The 25,848-nt window shown below is 35.6% G+C and overlaps 2 protein-coding genes across 2 annotated transcripts in view; one reads left to right on the forward strand and one right to left on the reverse strand.

Annotated features, from left to right (window-relative positions):
- The window catches only part of LOC121367552, a 105,187-nt gene that overhangs the window by 73,008 nt on the left and 6,331 nt on the right, over positions 1–25,848 (forward strand). The gene's annotated exons all lie outside the window — the stretch shown is intronic.
- Positions 11,390–25,848, reverse strand: part of LOC121367550 (neuroglian-like) — a 57,285-nt gene continuing 42,826 nt past the window's right edge. Inside the window, exons 7-10 of the mRNA XM_041491800.1 lie at positions 25,057–25,267; positions 22,018–22,140; positions 21,136–21,318; positions 11,390–16,400 (exon numbers count right to left, since the gene is read on the reverse strand). Of these exons, the coding sequence (XP_041347734.1) occupies positions 16,267–16,400; positions 21,136–21,318; positions 22,018–22,140; positions 25,057–25,267 (651 nt within the window). The 3' untranslated portion in view covers positions 11,390–16,266. The remainder of the gene's footprint in view (positions 16,401–21,135; positions 21,319–22,017; positions 22,141–25,056; positions 25,268–25,848) is intronic.

Here is a 25,848-nt window from a genome sequence, read left to right on the forward strand (position 1 = left end):
ATCTTGAATTTTTACATTGATGTTGATCATCACTTTATTTATTTGCATTACCATAGTTTGACACCCAATAGCCGATGTATTTTTCGTGCTGGGGTGTCGTTAAACATTCATTCATTCATTCATTCATTCATTCATTCATTCATTCATTCATTCATTCATTGCCTTTAACCAGTTGTGGTACACTGATACGGTGAAATACAAAGCTACTGCAAAGATATATATATATATATATATATATATATATATATATATATATATATATATTATTATTATTATTATTATTATTATTATATTATATTTTCCCGTCCCAACCAGTGTCCCATAACTGGTATATCAAAAGCCTATCAAAGTGCATATAAATGATCCCTTGCTGCTACTGGAAAAATTATCTCGAGCTATTGAGTTATTATGTAGAGCGCTCAACATTTTAACTCTCATTATCAAGTATGTTTTCATCTTTTGCAAATTCTCTATTTTGGCTGGGCGTGGACGGGGTTAGTTCAGACGGTTGAGTGCTCGCCTCAGGAGCTTGAACCGCAGGATCGAACCACCTTTGTGGATTTATTCAAATGACTGGGTTTTTTTCCTTGTTCCAAACAGTGCATCACAACTGGTCAAAAGGCGTGGTATTTGTTTTCGTGTCTGTGAGAGTGTGCATATAAAAGATCCCTTGCAACTAATAGGAAAATGTAGCTTATGATCTTGAGCTCTCAACTTATTATCTCAAGCTATCAATGCATTATGTCAAGCGCTCAACATATTAACTCTCGTCAACATGTATGTCTTTTTCTTTTTTAAATCTCTTTTTGCCTGTACAGTACTGATACAAAAGTCGAGAGCTAAAGTTACTGAGTCGAGCGCTGGAGATAAATCGAGCACTAGAGATAATAAGTCAAGAGTTTAACATAATAAGTTTAGCACACAGTCAAATGTTCGAGATAATATAAGTCGAGAACTCGAGATAATAAGTAATCAGTAATGCGCTCAAGATAATAAGTCGGGAGCTCGAGATAATAAGACGAGTGTGCATTCAGTATGCACATAAAAAAGGTCGATCGACGTTTCCTTGTGGCTTAAAAGTACTTTGTTGACGTGAAATATCGAAAATGTAGATATGAAAATGCACGTTTCCGCGCGCAGATTACCTTAATGGAAAGTGGGCCTTACGTTGAGATCTCGACTTATTATATTGATGTTGAGGGCTGAACCTATTATTTTGAGCTCTCCAATTATATTGTCGAATGCTATACTTATCTCTTGTCAATGCGCACGTACCTACCTTCAGTTGCATACAGTCATGATAACAGGTCGAGTGCTTGATATTATAAGTTAAAATCTTGAGACAATATGCCAACATTTCAAAATAATAAGTCAAGCATTCGACAAAACAAGTCCAGATTTCGAGATATAAGTCGAAGTTCGGTATCTTTAAAAGTAAGAAAAACATGTGTACCGTTATGTCCTAAATATACCACCATATTATTCATTTTATGGTCGTTTCTTTTAGATTGTATGAAAAGAAAGTCTGAAGCCTTAGTACAGTTTAAATTACATGTGTTTAACATAATGATAGTTATTTTAACACTGTATGGCCGAACGTTGATTCGCAACGGGATAAAATAATAATCATAACCATTTTCCATTAAGTTTACATAAGCAGTCCTTGGCTGTTATGGCCGTGGTTCATATAGCCGAACTCTAATTCAGTTAGATTGCCGCTTAAATAATAGGCGAACGTGTTGGTATATTTCAACATTAAAAAAAAAAAAAAAAAAAAAAAAATAGGGGCAAAAGTGCTGTAATAAACTCAGAATTGAGTACTAGAATAAATATATTTTATGGCTATAATATTACGTTTTTTCCGTCTTGGAACGAAATTAGTTTCCGGCGTAATTCACCGAAATCATTTCGTATACCCTCGGCATAATTCCGAAAGGTTTCAAATTCTTTTCACGTCACTGGCATGATTCTGCAAGTAAGGGTTTGATTGGTCAGATGAAAGGTCAACTGGACATGGGCTCCAACGGGCTGGTGTTAGATCCACAGGTAATAGTTAATAACATGTGGAGCTAATTTCAGTTAGATTGGTTTTGTGCGTACAACACCAAACTAAATCCCGCAGATGATAATAGTAACATATGTTACTGGTAATACAACAGCTGTGTGAAACGGACAAAATAAATCAAATAACACAAAAAAAAAAAAAAAAAAAAAAAAAAAAAAACGAAACATACACGATACACAACAAGAAGCAAACCAAAATTAAACAAACAAACAAACAACGACCGCGTGCATTCTCTACACCTTACTATTGGTATGATTAGCTTATATTCATGAACAGGATGGCTCATACCAACGACCTTTGAAATACCAATCATGGTCCATTGATTCGAAGTAACAAATACCCATTGTCGCGAACATTATTGATGCATGACATTAAATAGAAGACTCTTTTCGTCCATTCGTTTTCCCAATGAAAAACAAATACATGCATCGCAATGCTTCAATGGAAGCCGTAATCAAGTTTTCATTTTAGTGGACCTAATTGGTGATTGTTGGCAAATTCAGAGTATGGGTACTCTCTGTATTGTCATCATAATTGACAACTTAAAGCGTAAGTGATTGTAGCAGCACATTTCATCGTTAGATCTCTATCGTTTAAAGGTCTGTATTGGCATGTTTGAAGAAGTCTCGTTAGATCTGTCTATAGTTGAATGTCTGTATTAACATGCTTAGTGAGGTTTCGTTAGGACAGTGCGTTGGCATGTTTAATGAGGTCTCGTTAGATCCATGTATTGGCTTGTTTAGAGAGGTCCGACCCGGGTTTCATATTACCCAATCCTCTGTAGGAACACAATCGTACACTGAGGCTGCACTGACGCTCCAGTTCATCAACATGGCGTGATGGCCTGAAACAAATAACGCAAACATGCTAATGGTGAACTCTTGCTGGGATGACTCGGTCAATAAACATTGATTATCGCCCACTTCAAACTCCATTGATGTCTCTATCTTGTCTTTGCTTTGAACGAGCATCATCACGCAATATCGGCCCGCTCTTAGCAGTAACACCATCTCCAAGGTATTTTTTCATATGCAGTTCACACAAAGGCAGTCTTCAATAATCTACTTCCCTTCTGCTTTGCGGATAAAACAATTTTTAAAAGTAATCCGTCATTGGCAAGACCGGCTGGCATTCATCAAACTTGCTCTGGACTGATGGTCAATATTGAAACAACAAATGATACAATGGTTCAGGAGCTTCGTGGCCGATTTGTTTGAGGACGGCCAGAAGCGCCTTTCTATATCAGAGGGGAAGCGTGTTTGCTCGAATTGTAATTTAAAATTAAAGTTAAATGAATATAATGTTATCTGAATCTTCTTTGTTATCTAGTTGTTGAGTTAAATTCCTTATTATCTTCATTTGGGAAGAAAAAGAAAACTTTCATCGAGCTTGCACATACTAGTTAAATAGTTTAGTAGAAAGTCATTTCTTGTGAAAATGAGTCTTTCAAATTATTGATCGTAACTTCGATCTCTTGACCTCTTGTGCTTATTGGTACCGTTACAAAGGAAACGACTTAGAGGTTTTTTTCCTCATTAAGAACAAATACTTATTTCAAACCTACTAGTGGTGAACCCAAACCATGCTTCAAATAGTTACAAACACGTGTTAATGCATGCATGGTTAGTCAACGCACTGCGAAACATTGTATGGTCTTGTGTTGAAGAACGAGGTTTGGAATTCATCGATATCTAAGAATGTTTTAAAGCTTACCGTGATTTACTGAACTTCATTTTATGTCATATGCTTCCTGTAACAATATAATGCAGATGTATGTTTTGCAGTTAGTATTTAAGTGCCTATAAATGTAATATCCAGTAAAATATGCTGAGTCATCGTAACGGAACAGCACCAGGAAGCCGTCTCCGATTAATTTGTCAACATCGACGTCGTTCTAGCGACTATTTGGTTGAAACGCTGAGCACGTCTTATTTACATACGAATCTTTATTCGAGTGTCGATCATTGCATAGCGTACTCATTATTATACCTATGTAAAGACTCGAAATTGTGTTAGCACCAATGAATTTAATGTTAGCAATAATATAGCAAGAAGTCTGATTCAAGGATCTTCTGGTGATGCCGGTCCTAATGATCTTATGATGTCCAGTGTTGTCTTCGATAATCAACAGCTGTCTTTCGTCCTAATATTTCATAACTGATTTGTAAAAAGTGCAATCCTGTATGCTGAACAATGCATCAAACAGCACGGCTCATGGATCACCCAATAGCTGATGTATTCGTTGTGCTGGAGTATCGTTAAACATCCATGATAATGTTGTGGGTTTTTTATGGTCCTTCGCAGAATCGCACGTTTCATTTTAGTCCAGTCAAAATAAGGTTTGATCTAAAACAAATTGCAACAAATATTATTTTTAATGCAACTGTCCCTTGAACCCTGAACAACATATTAAAAATGTACATTGATGTAGGTGTGGCAAATACGCTAATTTGCATAATTCTAAATGGCAGCCATGACTTGTATATTCCAACACGATGGCAAACTTGTCTTAAGACTGAGTGGACAAATACATGGACACATGATTACTATAATTTAAATACATTTACACATATTCTTTAAAATGCTATCAGCGATATATAGATGAAAAATATAATTCAAGATGGCTGTCTTTATCCAAAATGGCTACCAAAATATGTCCTCAAATAGCACATATATGTCGATAATAATATACAACCGATGTACATTTGTTAGTGATACTAATGTTGTCAAAGAAGGACTTTAAAGGGACATTCCTGAGTTTGCTGCACTTTCTAAGATGTTATCGACTAATAGAGACTTTTTAACGATTGTAATTGCATATCAAATATATTTTTCCGCATAAAATATTAGTGGCTGTATAGTAAACGTGTTTCTAATCGTTCTAATAATTGTACTAGGTTAAAGTTCATTTTATTTCCTCAAATATATTTTTTTCGTGAGTACGAAAATATTTGAAGACAAAATCCAGTCTGGGCTTCTTACAGATATTAAGACGACCAGAAACACATTGAATATACAGACGCTGATATTCTAAACAAGAAAATATATTTAATATGTAAGTTTAATCGTAGAAATATTTTATTACTCGGAACATCTTACAATGCAGCAAACTCGGGAATGTCCCTTTAAATACAAAATAATTAGCCTATATAGTTACAAAAGTGACAAAAATTATATCTAAAAAGCCCTCTGTTAACTTTGAATTTTGTCGACCTATGTTGGCCAACTCATAATAGGTTAAGCAAATAAATACTTGTTCTACATTAAATAACCATGTCTTGTCATTCCAATGGACTTTTTGGTCACTGAATATGAAATCCGGTGGAATTTTTGGTCTACAACCACATTTTATATCCTGAACTTTAATTTGTTTGAAAATGGCAGCCAAATCTTGTCTCTTTTCATATAGTGTATAGCTTTTAGATTCTACAACCACTTGTAATATATTAATGTATGGATGTTTGTGTAGCACAGGACAGATATTACATTTTCCAATAGCGTAGTCTTCATATAGAAATCTGACCTACAGTGTTTGCTCTACAAACATGACGTTTCCTATAGGTTATTATGGTATTTCATTATTGTGTCAGCCGCTTGAGTGAACAATATGAAGCTGGGTCATATGTTCGGTGTTCACCGTATTTAATATTGAATCATGAGTCCACCTCTTTACTGTAGAGATAAAACGTACACTATATTTGAAGAAAACCTTAGAAAAATATCTTATTATATTACCACAAACATTTTGGGCTATATTACTCAAATTTAGAACATCTAACCACTACTTACCAATCGAAATAGGACGCTGGAACAACACCTCAGTAGAAGATCGAACGTGCACATTATGTAGCAATAATAACATTGGAGACGAAGTTCACTATTTATTCACATGTACTTATTTCACTAACTCCAGTAAACATTTGCTTAACCCATATTATTATAATAAACCAAGTGCCTTGAAATTTAAACAACTAATGACGAATAGCAAAACAAGTCTTCTCAAGAAATTATGTAAATTAATAAAAGAAATTATTGATAAATGCAGTAAACTCTAAAAGAACACTGGCCTATAATTATTTACAATGTCTATCACTACCCACGTATACATATGTGCGCGTCCGATTAGCACATTTTGGTAGTAATTACAATAATGTGACATTACATTATTTTATTCTAATTGTATTTTCTTATTGCCTTTATTATTCTATTGCATTTGTATTAATACCATTGTAAACCCTATCTCCTGTAAACCCTATCTTGTCACTACAGTTTATATATCTTGTTCCTCATATGCCGTTGTGTAACGGCCTGAGCGTAATAAAATTCTGTTCCGTTCTGTTCTGTTGAAAAATGATGAAATAATCCTACGAACCACTCCTATTGTGTCCGCAAACACAGTGTAAGTGGAACACAAAACCTGTTTGTTGAGGTCTATCCACATGTACGTAAATATCAAGCGAAACAAACACTACGTAACAGGTCCAAGCTTAATTAATATAATGTTTTTTTTATATATGCAATATACCAGTAAAAATGTGATTAAATAGAGAAGTGCAAGTGTAATGGTAACTATGTGTAACTAAGGACGTTTCTACTGATTGCATAAGTAAACTGAAAACGACACTATATGGAAAAATGCTTAAGAATGTTACAAAATGCAAATTCAATGACTGACCATACAATATATGAGCCACGAGTTAGAATGGGAGTAAGCATAACTGAACATTATAAAGATGTTTACTTCAATACCTGCCATGGACAATGTTTAATGTAACATTCTGCCTTAATTCTTACACACCCCTTTCCTTTAACTGGCATAGGAAGAAAGTATGTGAACAAACAATGAAGTTGTCAGGAGAAATGAAGCGGCAAACACCTGATTTACAAGTGCATGTCATCACAGCTGTCTATAAATATATTCACGAGGTCCTGTCTTGGGCAGGATTAAAGTTGTATAACAAGTTAGGAAGGATGCATCATCCTCAAAAGTGGCAGTCTTCCTATAGACAACGCACATAGAAGTGCTTCGTGGTAGCAATATGATCATGTTAAAATGTATTTTTGCATGTAATACATGGAAATGTACTGGTAGTACTAAACCAAATAACTTCCGGCTGGGTCAAAGTTCGAGGTGCACCCAACATTTGATAGAGAAGTGAACACCACAAGTCCTGTGATTGGTTATAAATGTGAGTGTGTTGGTTGTAAAAAAGAATAGTTTTATCTGGGTAAAAAAAAAAAGCAATTTTATTTCATCTAGTACCAATGTGTCAAGTAGCATTGTGCTTGAAACATGTATGGGGTACCTGTGAAAAAACAGTACTCGAATTTTGTGCGGAACTAGGGTAGTCATAGACGCTACCCGTTATCTCAAAAACGAGCAGCTTGACCCCCATGTTTTCCTGATTCACTTTAAGTGTGAGGGGTGGTAGTATTTATATCCGTGGCGTTTATGTCAGTTGATACGTTGCAGGTAGGAGTTTTAGCCACATATGTTACTATTGTCGTCTATGGGATTTGATTTGGTACTATACACCCTATTGGGTGTACAAATTTCAGTTTTGTCTTCAGAAAATCGGCTAGTTAATGAACTGTAAGACCATGCTATGTTATGTGGAACACATTTATCTACACTATGACATGGTGCATTACTTGTTATGTTTTTAAAGGCATACTGTCACGGATTTAAGAACCTTATTTCTCCAAAAGTGGATAATAAATGAAAATTACATCAATGTTTAGAAACAAAATCTGGCTATTGAAGCACCTTAAATAAACCATGATGGAGTGAAATCCATATCAATCCTCTTGGCAATATTAATTTTTTAAATTATAGACCATTGCCATAATTCAATTAGGTGTTTTTTTTACAAAATGTCATTAATAAGTGGAATATGATGGTTACATAGATTGTTCAATAAAGTACATTTAGGGACAAATCAAATACATATATTTTACGTAATACTTTGTTAGGCCATTTAATAGGTCAGTGGTCTGTGACAATATGCCTTTAAACTTAAACAATATAGATTACCAAGATCTAAGATTACTTTGAAATTTTAACGAACTGTTATTTCAATGATTCCCATTAAAATACAAGTTCCTTAAGACAAACCCTCTTATTTCAAAAGGGAATTTTGACGGCCATCTTGAACATTGACAGACATCTTAAACTATAAATTAAGGGAGACCTTTCTAAGTGATTACATAAGTTATATGCAGTCAAAATACAACACATTTAAAACATCATTTACTAAACATATTTTGTATCCGCCAACATGCATGAGCATAATATAGAAAAATATGCCATGTGGCGGCCATATTTAATTTATGTAAATTAGTCATTGTTGAAAGCATACTATGTGGGGGTCATATTTAATTCATGCAAATTAGTAACTTTCCCCCACCTACATCAATGTACAATTTTGATATGTTGTCTAGGATGGGTTTAAGAGTAAATTACAACAAAAAGTAAATTGTTACAATTTGTTTTAGGTTAGGCCGTTTTTAACCTTAGATTGACTGGAGTATATCACGTTGCCAGTATGCACGAAACGAGTGCTAAATATATCTTAATGTAATTTGTCAATACGTCGATTACGCTGAAATGCAGTGTATAGTGTATCAGTATTAGCTTTAATATACTCTCCAAAACGTAATATTCTGTACCAGATGTACTCTGGGGAATTGTAAAATATATAATCTAATCAATTTAACGGGACATTCCTGAGTTTGCTGCACTTTTTAAGATGTTATCGACTAACAGAGACTTTTTAACGATTGTAATTACATATCAAATATATTTTTTATGCATAAAATATTAGTGGTTGTATATTAAACGTATTTCTGATCGTTCTAATATTTGTACTAGGTTAAATTTCATCTTATTTCCTAAAATATAGTTTTTTCGTACGTACTAAATTATTTGAAGACAAAATCCAGTTTGGGCTTCTTACACATACTATTAAGACGACTAGAAACACATTGAATATACAGACACTGATATTCTAAACAAGAATATATATTTAATATGCAAGTTTAATCGTAGAAATATTTTATTAGTCGGAAACATCTTACAATGCAACAAACTCAGGAATGTCTGTTTAAAATACAAGTTCCTAAAAAAAACCCTCTTATTTCAAACGGGAATTATGGAGGCCATCTTGAAAGACATCTTAAACTATAAATTAAGTAAGACCTAAGTGATTACATAAGTTATATGCAGTCAAAATACAACGCATTTCAGACATCATTTACTAAACATATCTTGTATCAGCCAACATACATGAGCATAATATAGAAAAATATGCCATGTGGCGGCCATATTTAATTTATTTAAATTAGTAATTGTTGAAAGTATACAATCTGGCGGTTATATTTAATTCATATAAATTAGTCACTTACCCCCACCAACATCACTGTACAATTTTGATATGTTGTCTAGGATGTGTTTGAGAGTAAATTAAAGCAAAATATAAATTGTTACAATTTGTTCTAGGTTAGGCCTTTTTTAACCTTAGATTGTCTGGACTATATTATGTTGCCAGTATGCACGAAACGAGTGCTAAATATATCTTAAAACTACATTCCCTGGAATATTTTTATTATTTAAGCATATAGAACAGAAAATCCAATTACGTTTGGTGCATATATTATGACGCCGCACTCCGCATTGGTTTCACTACGCTGGCTTATCCAAGTCAAAAACAAAGCCAGTATTTTGAAAGTGGGACACTTTTGACGGGCTCGTACCGATCTCGGTTTTCATTGGCTTATCACAAGTATAGAATTCCCCAACAAGAGATCACGTGAGATTTCGCAATTTTTGAACAAATTTAACTGTCTTGATTGAGGGGTCATCTCATATCTCCAAAACATATTTATATCCATAGAGGTATGGTACAACGCCTTTCCAGGGGTCGGTGAGTGGGGGATTTGCCTTGAAATTGTTGGCATACGCGTTACATGTAAGGGGGTGTTACTAATTACGTAACGCTCTAGGGGTAGAGGAAGAGGGTACTGTGTTCGATTTACGTAACATTTTTCAAGACCATATGCTATTTTTTATTCATTACTTAGACCTAAAAAGGTGTTTTTTTTGGAAATGCGCGGTCAGTCTAGGATCGACCCCCATCGGCGGGTATACAAAAAGACCATGGTATGTGATATCCTGTCTGTGGGATGGTACATATAAACGATCCCTTGCTAAAAAAAAAAATGTAGCGGGTTTCCAAGGCGCGTGTGCAAGGATTTCAGCGGGGTTGGGGTTAGAGACTGTGTTGAGCTAAGTTTATATGGGGCCATGCTCCCCCCAAAAATACATTTCAATTTTTTTTAAGCTTGGGCAAGTAAGGGTTTCGACCTCCAATACCCTCCCCCTGCACATGCACCAGATTCCTCTCTAAGATTATATTTCAAAATTACCAAATGTTAGACATCCAACAGATGGAAGGAAGGATAGGATATGTTTTATTTAACGACGCACTCAACACATTTTATTTACGGTTGTATGGGGTCGGATGATTATTAAATCAATATGCTTTATCTTTGATATTAAACACCCCCCCCCCAACTTTACCCTTTCCAAACGAAATAATATTTATTTGAATTTGTCGATTTTAACACGTAAAATTAAGAAGTGAAAACGTTCATTGTCTACTTTAGTATATTTTATTTTAAAAATATATACATGATTAATGTTACTAGTATACAAACTAAATTTTGAAAGTTCTACTAACATTTTATAAAATATCAATTCTGAAATAGGAAGGTACGACTGTCGATAATACGTTGTCAAGATCAAACCGGTTTTAACTAAAGACTCTAGTACCGTATCCTCAGTTGAACGTTCTTCGTACAGCGCAAGATTTCTCTTTTAATTTTTTGAGACGAACCCTACAATTTGAAATCGGCAAACGCACGTGTTAACTGAAATTGACAACAGACTGTCGTTTGTGCTTTGCCGAGCTATGGCGGCACAGGCGACGAATCAAGCGTATACGTTTGACGATATCCGTTCATAGCGAACACACACGACTTTTTTAAAAGTGCATTTGAGCTTGTATTTCACATTTGTACATGATGTTATAATATGGTAACCAGAGAATGTAACTTTAATGTAATTTGTCAATACATCGATTGCGCTGACATGCAGTGTATCACTAAGTGTATCAATATTAGCTTAATCTACTCTCCAAAACGTAATATTCTGTACCAGATGTACTCTGGGGAATTGTAAAATATATAATCTAATCACTTTAATTTCACACTTTACGTTAGCCTCAGACGTCGTACAATTAATAACAAAACACATACATAAAAAATAAATAGCATTTATTCAAACAATGGAGAAAATTCATATTGCACGAATGTAAACAAAGACATTTCTGTTTCTAGTATAACAAACAATATGAATAAATCAATATACAAATTAATGCTGACAAGACGGAATGATTGACATCGATACAAAAACAAGACGGAATTGCCATTAATTACACCACGAACATAATAACTACCATACCATAAATTGAGTCCACCCAAACTAATCTCTCGTTTATTACCAACATTCTTGTATTTCGTTACAAGTTCCCACAATTTCTTCATAATTACATATTTAAATAATGACAACTATTACGTGTTTGTCGTTCTGTCGATATATCATGGTTTTAGTGAAAATAATACAAAGTACTAGTTTTTAAAAATTAATTTAAAACAAAAGTTCATAAGTTGTCTTTCCTTATTTTAATGTACATACATGCATTTCGTTATACACTGTGTAAAAATCCTTACATAAACGTCCTTATATAAAGTGTTACTGTAGATGTAAATTATTTCCTAAGTAATGGCCATTAAAACTTCATCACAGGGGGTCACCGACGGGAGGGACTATAAGTAGTATATGATTAGTGGGACTGCCGAATTCCTGGTTTATACAGTTTTATTTTGTGGTTGATAAGTATATAAACAAATGTATTTTGCACTCATGTTATCAGCTATGGAACAACTTAACAATAATATTAACTTCTGACAACAATATCAAAATGACCAAACAAACCTACTGTTCGCGTCCGACTATGAATTACCCGGTAATAGTTTAATTTGTTAACGATATCCATCATTCTAACAAAGCAGTGTTCAGACATATGTGTCGCTAAGCAACGGATTTCAAACACAAATATTGCTTGTTTCACCTTCATTTTACACAGACAAAATATCCTTAGTGATATAGTCAACAACAAAACGTTCCTACCACTTTGATTTGCATTCAATGTGATTGACATACTGCCTCCATGGCAGTATTTGGAATGAACATAAAACTTCATGCAGCAATATACATGCGTTGTGTACATTCTGCCTAACATTATGTACTGAGATCCCAGTTTTATGAAACGATCTGAACGCTAAAATCACTTTAAGTGCATGGCTTCCTTAAGCTCTTCGGCTGATCTTAGCACTAAGCTCTTAGCTTCCTTATGCACTTGAGCTGATCTTAGCACTAAGCTCTTAGCGTCCTTATGCACTTGAGCTGATCGTAGCGCTATGATCTTAGCTTCCGTATGTATTTGAGCTGATCGTAGCGCTATGATCTTAGCTTCCTTATGAACTTGAGCTGATCGTAGCGCTATGATCTTAGCTTCCTTATGTACTTGAGCTGATCGTAGCGCTATGATCTTAGCTTCATTATGTACTTGAGCTGATCGTAGCGCTATGATCTTAGCTTCATTATGTACTTGAGCTGATCGTAGGGCAATGATCTTAACTTATTTATGTACTTGAAATCATCTTAGAGCTAGGATCGCTTCGTTATAACAGGATCCTGGACATATAAACAAAACATCTACATTCCGCCTAACATTATGTACTGGACATACATACAAACAAAACAAACATATTTTCTCAGTTATCACAAATACTATTCTACGTAAACTAGTAACTCTAAATGTACACGAACATATTCAATATATACGCTGAGATCAGTTTGGAAAACTTTGATGAGACGACAATCCGTCTCATGATAATAACGTCATTTTAACGCAACCAGAATGTAGAATTACATACTTTATTATAACTATCCTATATGCAACTTAAAATAACATGATTCAGAGTTCTGAACTGCGAGATTGTTGGCAGCAATATATTATATGTCGTGGTTTGTATTAAAAATACTTTTGGTTATTTTGGTTTTGAGCATGACATTGGTTTCTCGTTTTATAAAATACTACACAGTTAGATGTATGAACGCAATTTTGTAAATGTTATCCATCAATTATAACCGTGTTTGTATTACAAGCTTATTGTCTTATCACGACATAAGTTGGTTTGGTTTTTGCCACGATGTGTTTTGAATATATACCGTAACATTAAAATCAATGTGCGTACCAGGCTAATGTTGGCTATCGAGTCGACAGCTGTTTGTTTTAAAATAACATCGAGTGGATATAATACATTTTGTGTTCATTTTTATACAACCTAGAAGTAAAAATGCTTCAACATCTAACATCACGTTCTGAACTTCGACCCAGTTGACAACCATGTACAATCAGACATGCATAGCTAGTGTTTATAGTTCGGCCACTCACCAGGTTCCTAATGTGTTAAGTGCATCGTTAAATAAAACATTTCCTTCACCAGGTTCCTAGCTATCGGGGTGGTAAAAAATACCCTATTATTTATTCTAACTTAGTTTTGTGCTTATATCCAATTGAGGTTCAAATACCTGGCCCTGGTCCAACACTTCAGCTATACGGACCGTCTTTCCTGGACAATGTCTTAATGGCTAGTTGTTAGTAAGAGAGAAGCTGGTGTAGTGGTCTTACACATTCACCCTGAATTGTTAAACTCGCTCTGGGTGCGAGTCGCTACCGGGTCGTGAACCCGGTATATACCAGTTCGATGGCTTAACAACAACACAACATAGGCCAGTCTACTCGATTAAATCATTGCGCCGTGAATTGTTTTAATATCGAGTTATTTTACCCTAGGTACCAGCCATGTGGGGAGTACTTTAAACACCTCCTACAATAGAAATATTGAATTCAGGTTTGTACATCCACTGAATCATATCAATATTACATACACTCAACTGACATTCATGTACAATTATGTTCTTTATTAATTAGAACGGTCATATAAAATCTATATGTACACATCTGTATTCACAACCTGTAAATAAAAATATTGTTGAGAAAAAAGCAAAGAATGATATGATGGTCGAACATAAGGTATGATTATATAGCCAATGAATTAGCTTTCAAACTATAATCGATTAAAACCAAAAAGGTGAAATATTTCATTATCATTAATTAGTTTACTTTTATGGATTTAATAATTATGCATGACATTTTTTTTTTATTAAGACTGATTTGTTTTTAAATTAATGAAAAAAATACTTTGTTAATTTCAAAGGCCCACAATGTTATCATAATTTTAAGAAATCATTGGATTCATATTTTTTTTAATTTCATTAACTTACTTCGCATTTCATCCGAATATGTATTAACGTTTTTCCTTCTTATGATACATTTTCCGAAACCATTTCACGATTTATCGTAACACTAAATACGTTTATAAGTAATGCATACCTTATTTTAATATTGCATAATATATTTTAGTAGGTTTTTTTAAAAATTGACTTTATTAAAATGTTGTTTTTTATGGTCCATGCTGTAGGCACCATAGATTATTTTTACATACAATGCAAAATATTTATCTTTTTACATAGATATAATAGTTTTATAAGTGGTACTTCGCCAGAATCCACAATAATGCTCTCACTAGATATAGCTTCTGATATGAGAAAAAAATCGCCTTAGCCGCCTTCAGGAAATAAACAATTATCAAAACATTAACGAAGCTATGCAGTCTTAATATGATGTGAGATTTACTGAATGACATGAGTTGTAAAACAAAACTAATGATACAATAGACTCACAACCAGGGGTACAGCAGCGATATGAAGATGTGTCTTTGCAACATCAACTCTTATTTATAATGCATATCTAAATTAGGATCTAAAATACGACTTACACCCTTCTAGTGTGAACATACAATGTGTCACTGCAAGGACAGATGCAAGGAAGGGGACCGAGGGGACATAACCCTTAAACATTCAAGTGCCCATTTAAAAATAATAGTCATTTTGGGAAAGCCAAACCTTTATTAAGATGCCCTTTTCAAGAGTTCGATTCACGTACCATTTTGTCCTTGGTCCCCTTCCTCAAATATTCTCTGAGTCCGTCCTTGTATTGCTATGCAAATTAACTATCAGTCAACCAATCATGTAACACCAAATATTAAAACACACCTGTCCTGGGCATACCCGAAAATATCTGTCCATGAAAGAGCAAACGTAAACCTGGTACGTACTAGCGTTAAAGGCAGAGTTAAAATATTTAGATTTAGCATGTCTTGAAACGTTCTTTATCCAATCTTAGAGACAGATGTCATATTCTATGTCCAGGTTGATAATAGAATAATGGCAACACAGCCATTTAAAAAGAAAATTAACACCCAGTAAGTTTATTTTAGCTAACATCAGTTTATGAAAGTGTTTGCAGAATGCATTTTGGAAGCGAGCATTAAATAAAATGAATGTATGAACACAATGTATATACTAATGTAAAGAAAGAAGGGAACTCATAGTACTTGCGATCAAATGTAGTCCACTACTATATAAGTTATGTCTGTATAAAATACAGATAATTGATGTGGGACTGAATGTCAGTACTGTGGCATTGAATTTCAGTAACATGATTAACTTCCTGTCCAGAAATCGATGTAGTGATGTTACACCAACCCACTCTCTCTGGATAGGAGCCGGTACTAAGATGCGAACCCAGTACCTACCAGCATGACGTACAATGGCTTAACCACTTTACTACCGAGACCGGTGATATTATTCATGTGTTCTCTTATTTTGTTTTCATCAGTATATAATAATATTGCACGTCACGTATGCCGTGCGACTCTCTAAAACAGGCTATTTGTCGTGAAACCAGCCTTTAACTCTCACGATTGTAATTTAAGAGATGAGATTATATATTTCATTGCTCATTGCATATGTTATAGAAAATCACCAACGTGCTCGGCTGTTTCAGCACATTAAATGTTATTTGCCATACTATATTGTGAAAAACAACCAGATATAATTGACTTCTTTACTGGCATTGGTTATCGGAAGCGCTCACGTGATACAATTCGTGTCATCTGAACAGGAACCACGTGATATTCATTAACATCAGGAGAGCCAATGAGATTTGAGCTTGCTGCGCGCCAGCAAAAGGTTCGTAAAGCTCCTGTAGTTCATCATTGGCTAATCGGTAGTAGTTTCTTTGCTCTGAAACGATAAATACAAACATTGTTCTTTATTGTTCCGTCGTTAGTTACGCAAAATAAAAATGAATGTATGTAGTCGTAGTTTTCATTTATCTGAATTCGTTTCAGCATAGGCTTTCTTTGATTGATTCCCGAAAGCTGCAAAAACATTTGTTGTTGACACCAAACATATACAGACCATTGTCCTAAATTCTATTTTCAAACAAGTTCTAACAGTGGCAGCTCTCCCACAGAAAACAATATGTTGACGTTAAGTGATAACAATGAAATTCAAGTAATGTATTACAGTGAAACTTGTTCAAACTGCCACGCATGTAGCTGCCGTCTGTGTTACAAATGCCACTGCAATATTTCCACAAAATCATATAGAATACAAACAGACCTGCAATTAAAGAGCACATTGCATTACCATTACGGGCTACATTTTGGGGCATGATTCCTTTGAAAGTTGCCGGTATCATCCTTTGACGGATTAAAAAGGTTGATGTAATACAAATGCTGATCTATTCCTCGGATATTACTGAACTTACTATTAGCATCGCTGTGCTCTCTTAAGGCGGCGTCACACGATATAAGTGCCGTATGCGAGAATAGCCGATTGCATATAGCAATCGATGAAATCGTAATGCTGTCTTACCAAAATCCGCTATTCTCGTTTGAGGCACTCGTATCATTAGGCGCTGCCTTTAGTCGAATTGAAGAAACCATCTTGATGTACAAACGTGACATTGTACATAAGGAAGTGGCAACACTCCGTAGTATATGTATACATGTATATAATGAAATAGCATAGACACAGGTCTGGTTTCATATTCGATTAATTATAAGCTATATCAAACCAGATATGTATACGTGTTGACTAGTATAATCTAATTAAAAGTAAATCCAAAGACTGATAAAAATGAAATCAAATACGATATGAAATGTATAACAATGGCAAACAGAAACTCGTCAACTGACAACTACAGTTAAGAATTACCTACGCTATCACAAGAGGAAACCTGATAAGCAGAGATAACATGAATATGTCTTAATCTGGTGGTTTTGGTTTTATGAAAGAGAAGTCATAAATGAAATGATATTAAGCAAAGCCAATTTGAAAGCTACACGCAGAATTACATTTAAACAGAATCTACATTCGTGCAATTTAAGCTAAGCCATTATAAGAACTACAAGCAAAATACCAATTTCTAAATTACATTCAGCCACTATCTACGTTCATATAGTTCAGGTTACAAGCAAGTGATATTCACCAAACGAAGCCTATATGTTTACAAACGGGTTCTAGCGCTACATGGACGTCACTAACGAACTATACGAAACCACACTAAATGACATTAAATATTTCTGTCATTAGAGGAATAAGACATGTCCAATATATATATATATATATATATATATATATATATATATATAGGGTTCTAGTGTGCCAAAATATATTGTATTCTATAAAACTTACATGTATTACTAGGATTATATCAGTATTGATCTACACAAGTGATGTCTTCTATAAAGCTACACGATTGGTACTAAAGGTTATCAAACGTTTTAAGAGATTATTTCATTTATAGGTACAAGGTCGATTTTTTCTACAAAACTACGATGATTCTAGTAAGTATACTGGTTCGACAGGGGTGAATATATCATTTCAACTACGAGGGTGCTATTAAATGAACACATTTGATATTGGCACTATTCCTCAAACTATCAAGGCTATTAAACAGCAACAAATTGTTCTAAACTATCAACAGTTTTAAGATGGTCTAACACTGTAGATAGTCAATCAGTTATTTACAAAACTACGAAGATGGTACTAAATTATCTAGTCTGATAGTGGACATATATTTCATAAACTAGCAAGGCTGTTAAAAAGCAACGAATTGTTCTAAACTATCAATAGTTTTTAAAGATGCTCTAACAGTGTAGGTACTCAATAATACCTTATTTACAAAACTATGAGGATGCTACAAAATGATCTAATCTGATAGTGGAGATACATTCTACAAACTATCAAGGGTATCAAGTTAATGCAATTATAGGAACACTGACGACTTGTTTTCTACACAACTACGAGGATGCTACAAAATGCTCTAGTCTACAAACTATCAATGGCCGTAGGAACAAGCCTGAGTTATTTTACAGAACTACGATGATGGCACTAAAGACTTTCACGTTGACAGAGGGAACACTTCCAATATTGGGGGACCAACGATCTCTACCTTTGAGACTGGTGGACAACAGCATGGGTCTGCTGCTGGCTAGGTCACCCAGGCCGTTCCTGGCAATCACCCGCACCTCATACTTCGCGTCAGGTGACAGGTGATTTAACACCTGCCAGCTTTTATTTTGCACCATGCCGGTTTTCTTCCAGCTTGTATCGCCTTCAGTGGTGAACAAGAGAGGTAAGCGTGCAAGAAAAAACAAATAAACAGAGAGAATGTCGTGAGCAAAATCAGAAGAAGCCAACATGATGTCAGTGCATTTGCAAACAGAGAAATGTGTTTAGAAAATTGCCTGCGCTATGGCATAAGGTTATGAAAAAAGACAGTTATTATTGTATTTGTATCCAGAATTAGGTAGCTATTCATTGACGGAAAACATGGTTTGAAAATAAAATAACCGATTGCTGGTTTCTCATCATATACTATTCATAACGCAACATACCATTGCAAGTATTCTCATGTATAAAACTATTAATATTATTTTTAAAAGCTATACAGACTTGTCGATGAAGAACATATACAAATTGTTAAATTTATGTTACTCGTAATAGGAAAATCATGTTCTTTCGATGTACACATTATTAATGTCAACATTTATTTATTTATATTTATTATTATTGTTGTTGTTGGTTTTTTGTAGTTGTTTTTTTTGCTTTTATAAATAATCAGCTGTTTGGTCTATCGTAGTTATGTTACATTAAATACCAAAATTGACGACCATTATTTATGTGTTATGGTCTTACCAAGCATTCTGTACTCGAGATAATAGAGATCACTACTGGACAGCTGACTTCTTGTCCATGACAAGTTTGCACTCGCGTCATTGATGTTGGCTATGAGAGGACTGGGAGGAACGGGCGCTGTGAGAAGAGGCAACAGAGAGTCATTATCTCACATAGCATCACTTCTAGAAAACTCGCCATTTTGTAGCAGCTGGGTCCTTTCCACGGTTATTTCAGACCTCTGGGCGACAACGATATGTAATAACAACGCTAAATGCAGTTACTATAGATAGCGTTACTACTACAGATCACTATCGTTCATCACCCTGCTGAGACTAAAACACGCTGTCTAGTTGAATATTAAATAATTCGTGTAGGTGTCCAGGGACAATGTAGACAAAGGGGTCCGCTAGGTTAATTTTCGAACCCCTCTCCCAGATTCTGACAACGCTACGCCCCTCTATTTAGTGTCTGTAGTGCACATCTTTCCGAATGCTTTCCTAATATTAATATTTGGAATCACCACAACTTTAAGGCTATGGAAAAAATAAATGAAAATTAGGGCAACGGTTACGTAGTCAGACATGGTATATGCCATCATATCCAGTTGCAAAAAGTTCAAATATCGAGTGAACAAAAAAAGATAGAAAGAAGCATTGCCATAAACACAACAACAACACAAACATATGGTAACATAATGTGATATATTTATTGTTAATAAAATTAATATTAACATAATCGTGCAGCAGAAGTTTAGTAGAGAACAGATACAAGATCAGGCTGGCAGAGAGACTCTCATACAAGCAATGCAGATATGGAAAGAGCATTCAAAATGCAAGGAAACTGGAGAGTCTTAGAAATAATTAGGTGCTACAAATCACAGTCTGTGGTGAGGAGGGGACTCTTACTGTCAAATTAATCTGATGAATGGGGGTGGGCGTGTGATGCAACGGGGAAGGAACAGGACGCTAGGAAAAAATATCGCTAACAGTTAAATTGTACATATGAATGTTGTGTTTACTAGATAAACTATGTACGATGTTTACCGGGTGTAGGTCTGAAAAGTAACCAAACCCTTTCCTTGGGCCAAGACTATGAGAATCTTCGGTAACAATTAGTTTGGTGACAAGTGTGATAAAAAGCATTTTACTGCAGAGAGACTGTTGTTATAAAATGTTTGTAAATTATTTACTATTTAGGGAATGGGACAAACTCTCAATTCGGCAGAATGTTCGCTACATTGGTTTATGCGCTTCCTACTAAATTGGGTAAGTGGCCTGTGTAGGAAGGCGAGCGTTCGCGGTCGCTTGCTAGTCTAGTGTTTGCGCCTAACGTTAAATGAACATTATATAATAGATGCAGATGGTACAAGTCAATTATCTAGCCAGCGCTCGACCTCCTGAACTTGCCACACATCCAGAAACAAATGAAACCAGTCGCGAACGTTAACATTGATCGCTGCTGCCGAACGCAATGAGACAGTAAAATACTGCACAGTGATAGGTGGGTGCATTGCAGTGTTAAGTGACATTCCGGCAAGGCTTAAACAACTATAGTCCGTCCCACAAACAATACTTTTTTCATACTATGGAATTTACTACAAGTTATTTATTTCTTAGTCGACTGTTCTCCGAACTGCACACAAAAATAGTATTTTCTTGTTATTTCCACAACACTTTTACCTTTCTTCTTACGTCAAACCAAACTGAAATTATTTACAAAAATATTATTTGTAGGAGGATGGGACGGACTATTGAATAGACGACAGGCCGTTGAGTACTGTCACACTTACGTTTACCGCTGGCCGTCTTGATGTCTATGTACTGGGGCTCGCCTGGCGCGCTCTTAGTGCGGGCGGTCACATGGAACCGGTACTGGTGGTTCGTCTCCAGCCCAGTGATCCTCGCCCCCAGGGTGGAGGGGTTGTTGATCCGAGGACTCAGTGGGGTGAACTTACCAAACGACCCGTTGATAGCTGCAACACACACAAAAACATCGGGGGGTTTAGTTGATGTACGCTTCAAAAAAAGACCCCCCCCCCCCCCCCCCCCAAAAAAAAAAAAAAAAAAAAAAAAAAAAAAATACCCAACCCGAATATTCAAATTAGCATTACTGCCAAACAGGTATATAAGGTTCCAAATGAATCACTTCGCATATTTACATGGATTACAACTAATATTGTGAGTAGAATGATGGAAATGTATGGTAAAAAGGTTTCAGGCAAGCACATTTTGCATGAATATCTCTATTTTATCTGTATGTGTATATACTATAGAATACTGTAATCTGGGTTACGTAGCCTACGTAAATAGGTCTACGATGGAAGAAATACAGTTATTGATGTTATATATTCTTATACAGCCGATATTATAACAGTTCACATAACATTCGATTTAGTTACCTGCAAGAATGAATTAATGAACGAATTAATGAACTCTCAAATAAACGAAAGGAAACTAGCTTTTTTTCGGACAGAACACAATGTCATCATTTCCAAATGTTTTTTTTTTTTCATCTATTATTTCACCAAACGAAGACATAAACTCAAAACAATATCCTGAGATAAAATCAGGCCTGGAATCCCAACAACCCAATGATCTCGCAGGTTTCAGGTGCTCCAGTAATAGAGTGCGAATAAAAGTGAATTATTCATGCTAGCGGTATTGATAGTTACCTTCTTGGTATCCTATGTTATATCCAGTTAGCACGCCATTCGGCTCGTCTGGTGGCAGCCATTTTAATAATACATATTTCATTCCTGTGGCCTCCACGTGCAGCTCTCTCACTGGGCCAGGTGCTGGAATACATCAAAGAAACAGTGAAGGAAATGTTTTATTTAATGACGCACTCAACACATTTTATTTACAGTTTTATGGCATCGGACATATGGTTCAGGACCACACAGATATTGAGAGAGGAAAACCGCTGTCGCCACTTCATGGGCTACTCTTATCAAAGAAACAGTGCGGCTAAAGGTGCGTAATCACGACGCAATTTAAATAACGTCTATAACATGGAGTTGGATTGGGCTGGAGCTATTACTGACAAGGGTGCAACACGCCAGTGATTTTATTTCTCTCACGTGTAGCAGAGTTCAATCAAAAACGATACCATTTAAAAAAAAATTAAATTGTTATTTAAAAAGTCGCACCGTTATAACGCACATTTAGGTACGCATATGGTCGATGCATTGGATTCACGAGGTGGGGGGGGGGGGGGGGGGGGTCACAGGGGTTCCGTGACCCCTCCCCGCCCGTTTGGAGTGCCCCTTTTAATGACTTTGTTTGTTCTTTTAAATTCACTAAATTGCTCTGAAAAAGCGTCTCTAAGCATCGTTATTTCAAACATTTCCGGGAAGCATGAACCCTGAACCCTACTACTACTGATCTCTCTCCCCCCCCCCCCCCCCCACACACACACACCCATTTAGGAGTTCGGCTCATTTGCCTTTGGCAGCATCAAACTTGCTCTTTTTTTAATTTTATGACCCACCTTTACCAAATCCTAGATCCTCCCTTGGTCGATGGGTGGGATGTAAGACAGTAACCCACGAATGGTATATAAAAACATATTTTATGTATTGTGTCCTGCCGTTATATATATAATATCCCTGATCAATAGGCGTAGGCTATATGATGATAACAGTTATCTTGTATTACTAGTTTAAGTATTCCACTCCATAATGCCATGAAGAAGGAAGTGTAGATTTATTGGGGGGAATATTAAAATTTAGCAATAGGTAGGCGTATGGGCTCCCATTTTACGGGGGTTGGAGGTATGTGGGGAGTAAGCTGTGAATCTGCAACGTTTTTATAATATTAGCTTAACTGCCAAACAGCTATGAAGGGTTGCAAACGAATCACTACGCATTTTGCCATTTTTAATTTTGCGTGTATTAAAAAGGTAAAACATGATAAAAAGGCCTCAGGTTAGCAATTGTTTTCCGAGTATCTCTATCATTTTTACTTCAATTAGACGATTTGCTTCAGCACTAGTGATAGTTGACATGCCCCCCACCCCACCCCACACACACACACACTTCCGTCTCGTACGCATAAATGGATGATATTAGGAGTACATATACTACATATTACGAGTACATATATACTACATTTAGTATAATATATTCTTTATAATACAAATCGCAGCAAATAATGAATATATAACGCATGTTCAAACAAGTTGTAATATAATACAAAAAACAACATAATGACCAATATCATGATCTAAATTTTGTTTTTACGCCTTTGATGTTTTATGTCAATGTTTAACCAGACTGTAATGAGATTGTGCTAAACATCGCACGTTGGTTATCAAAGTGGGTCCAACATTTGTACAACACAAGGAGCGAGCAAGAGTTGTTAATCAGAATACGAACGCGGTCAATCGATCATGATAGACTCGATGATAAAATGTGTTCAAACACTGCCGTAGTTAATTAACAAATGCTCAATCGATTCGCAATACTTTTGATTCGATGTCTTTAGCCGTGATAATAATGCGTTTTATATCGTTTAATTACTGTTATCTGTCTGACAAATGACGCTGTTTATTACTGTTGGCTATTTAACAAATATAAATGCGAAACAAAATAAATTACTAAAAGAGCTTCTTTAGTTGAAAATACAGCGTGTTCATGATAGCGACTGTATCCGATATTAATTATTTTAAAATATTTTCACCCGTATTTAATGTAGGTAGTACTAAACCAAATATCTTCCGGCTGGGTCAAAGTTTTGATAGAGAAGTTCAATTCAATTCAATTCTTTATTAGCTTTAAGTTTTAAGCTCATCAGCATATATACAAAACATAATACAAAACAAATATATATATATATATATATATATATATATATATACAATACATACATGTGCACAAAAATGGTGGGTATGGTTTTCTTAAAAGTAATTAGGGATACAAAAAAAAAAAACCCGTTTTCCTTATTGTAATAGCTGATCTCTAATTTTGTTTGCTTGTACTAGATATTTTCCTAGGTTATTAAGTTCTTTTTTGTTACTTGTAGTTAACAACTGTATAAATAGAAAAACACTTATTTCGTAAATCTTTGTATTGTGGGCATTGCATTATAAAATGGTATTCATGTTTATAACATTTGTATTACAAATTGTACACTTTCTTTCTGATCTTTCGATGTTACGATATCGGCCAGATTCTATATTTAATTTATGAGCACATATTCTGATTCTACATATTTCCTGAGACTGAAATCCTGTATGTTTATAATAATTTGGGATCGTGTCACAATTTCGTCGAACTCTCCCTTTACTTCGTCTTGTACAGAAACAAATTTGCGAATGCATTTAGTTTTGCCCGTCAATTCTACACTCAGAGGTTTCTTGGCTTTATTCAGTTGTTACAAATAAGGTTTCTGTGGTTGTATCTGGGCATCTCTCTCTCTCTCTCTCTCTCTCTCTCTCTCTCTCTCTCTCTCTCTCTCTCTCTCTCTCTCTCTCTCTCTCTCTCTCTCTCTCTCTCTGTGTGTATGCGTGTTTTTGTGTGTTTGTTCGTGGGCATGTGTGTGTGTGTGTGTGTGTGTGTGTGTGTTTGTGTGTGTGTGTGTGTGTGTGTTTGTGTGGGGGTACATCCGTGTGTGTGTGTGTGTGTGTGTGTGTATGCTCGCGCGTTGTGTTTGGGGGCATGTGTGTGCGTGCGTGCGTGCGTGCGCGCGATGTTTGTATGAAAGCATCTTACCTCCCTCCGGTGTGAAGAAGTCGATGGTTTGGCTGGGCGGTCCCGTGTAGTGTGAGTTCATGACGGCCACCTGGGCTCGCAGGGCGGTGTAGGCGGGCAGATTGGGGAGGGCTACCCGTACATCCGGGGCCCAGTCGCTGTGCTGCTCCTGCATGATAATGTCCACCTCGTTCTTCTTCAGGCGACCTTCACTCGACTTCCAGTACCTCAGCTGAAAGACAGGATAGCATGATACTTATACACCAGATATCACGAGTTACAAAAACAACAAAGTGGCTTAGGCGTGTGGGGGGGGGGGGGGGGGGGGCAGCAAAACTAACAACATACTTATACCAAACACAACATTCTTTCACTCATGAATTTTGACTTGAATTTTTGTGCTTATAGCGAATTATTCAAGGCACACATCTCAACTATCTGGACTATTTGTCCAGGACAGTGGGTTAATGTTTACTGGTTAGTGAGAGTGAAGTCCCCACTGAGCCATTAAAGACAAATTGTCACAGACCATTGGCATATTTAATGTACAAACAAAATATTATTAATTTGTCCCTTAAAAAGTACTTTATTCATCCATCTACATAAACAACATATCCCACTTTTTATTGATATTTTTTGTAACAATATTATAATTGAATTATGGCGACGATCCAAAAATCAGAAGAAAACAAATAACGTCGATATGGAGCACAGACGTGTTATGCTTTGTCTTTTGAATCACGTGGCGTGCATCTCCCGAATAACGGCAGTGTCAAAATGGTTTATCAAGCAACTGCGTCCAGACAGCATGGC

This window comes from Gigantopelta aegis, chromosome 3 (assembly GCF_016097555.1).
Source record: "Gigantopelta aegis isolate Gae_Host chromosome 3, Gae_host_genome, whole genome shotgun sequence".
In the NCBI taxonomy this organism is placed as follows: Eukaryota; Metazoa; Mollusca; class Gastropoda; order Neomphalida; family Peltospiridae; genus Gigantopelta; species Gigantopelta aegis.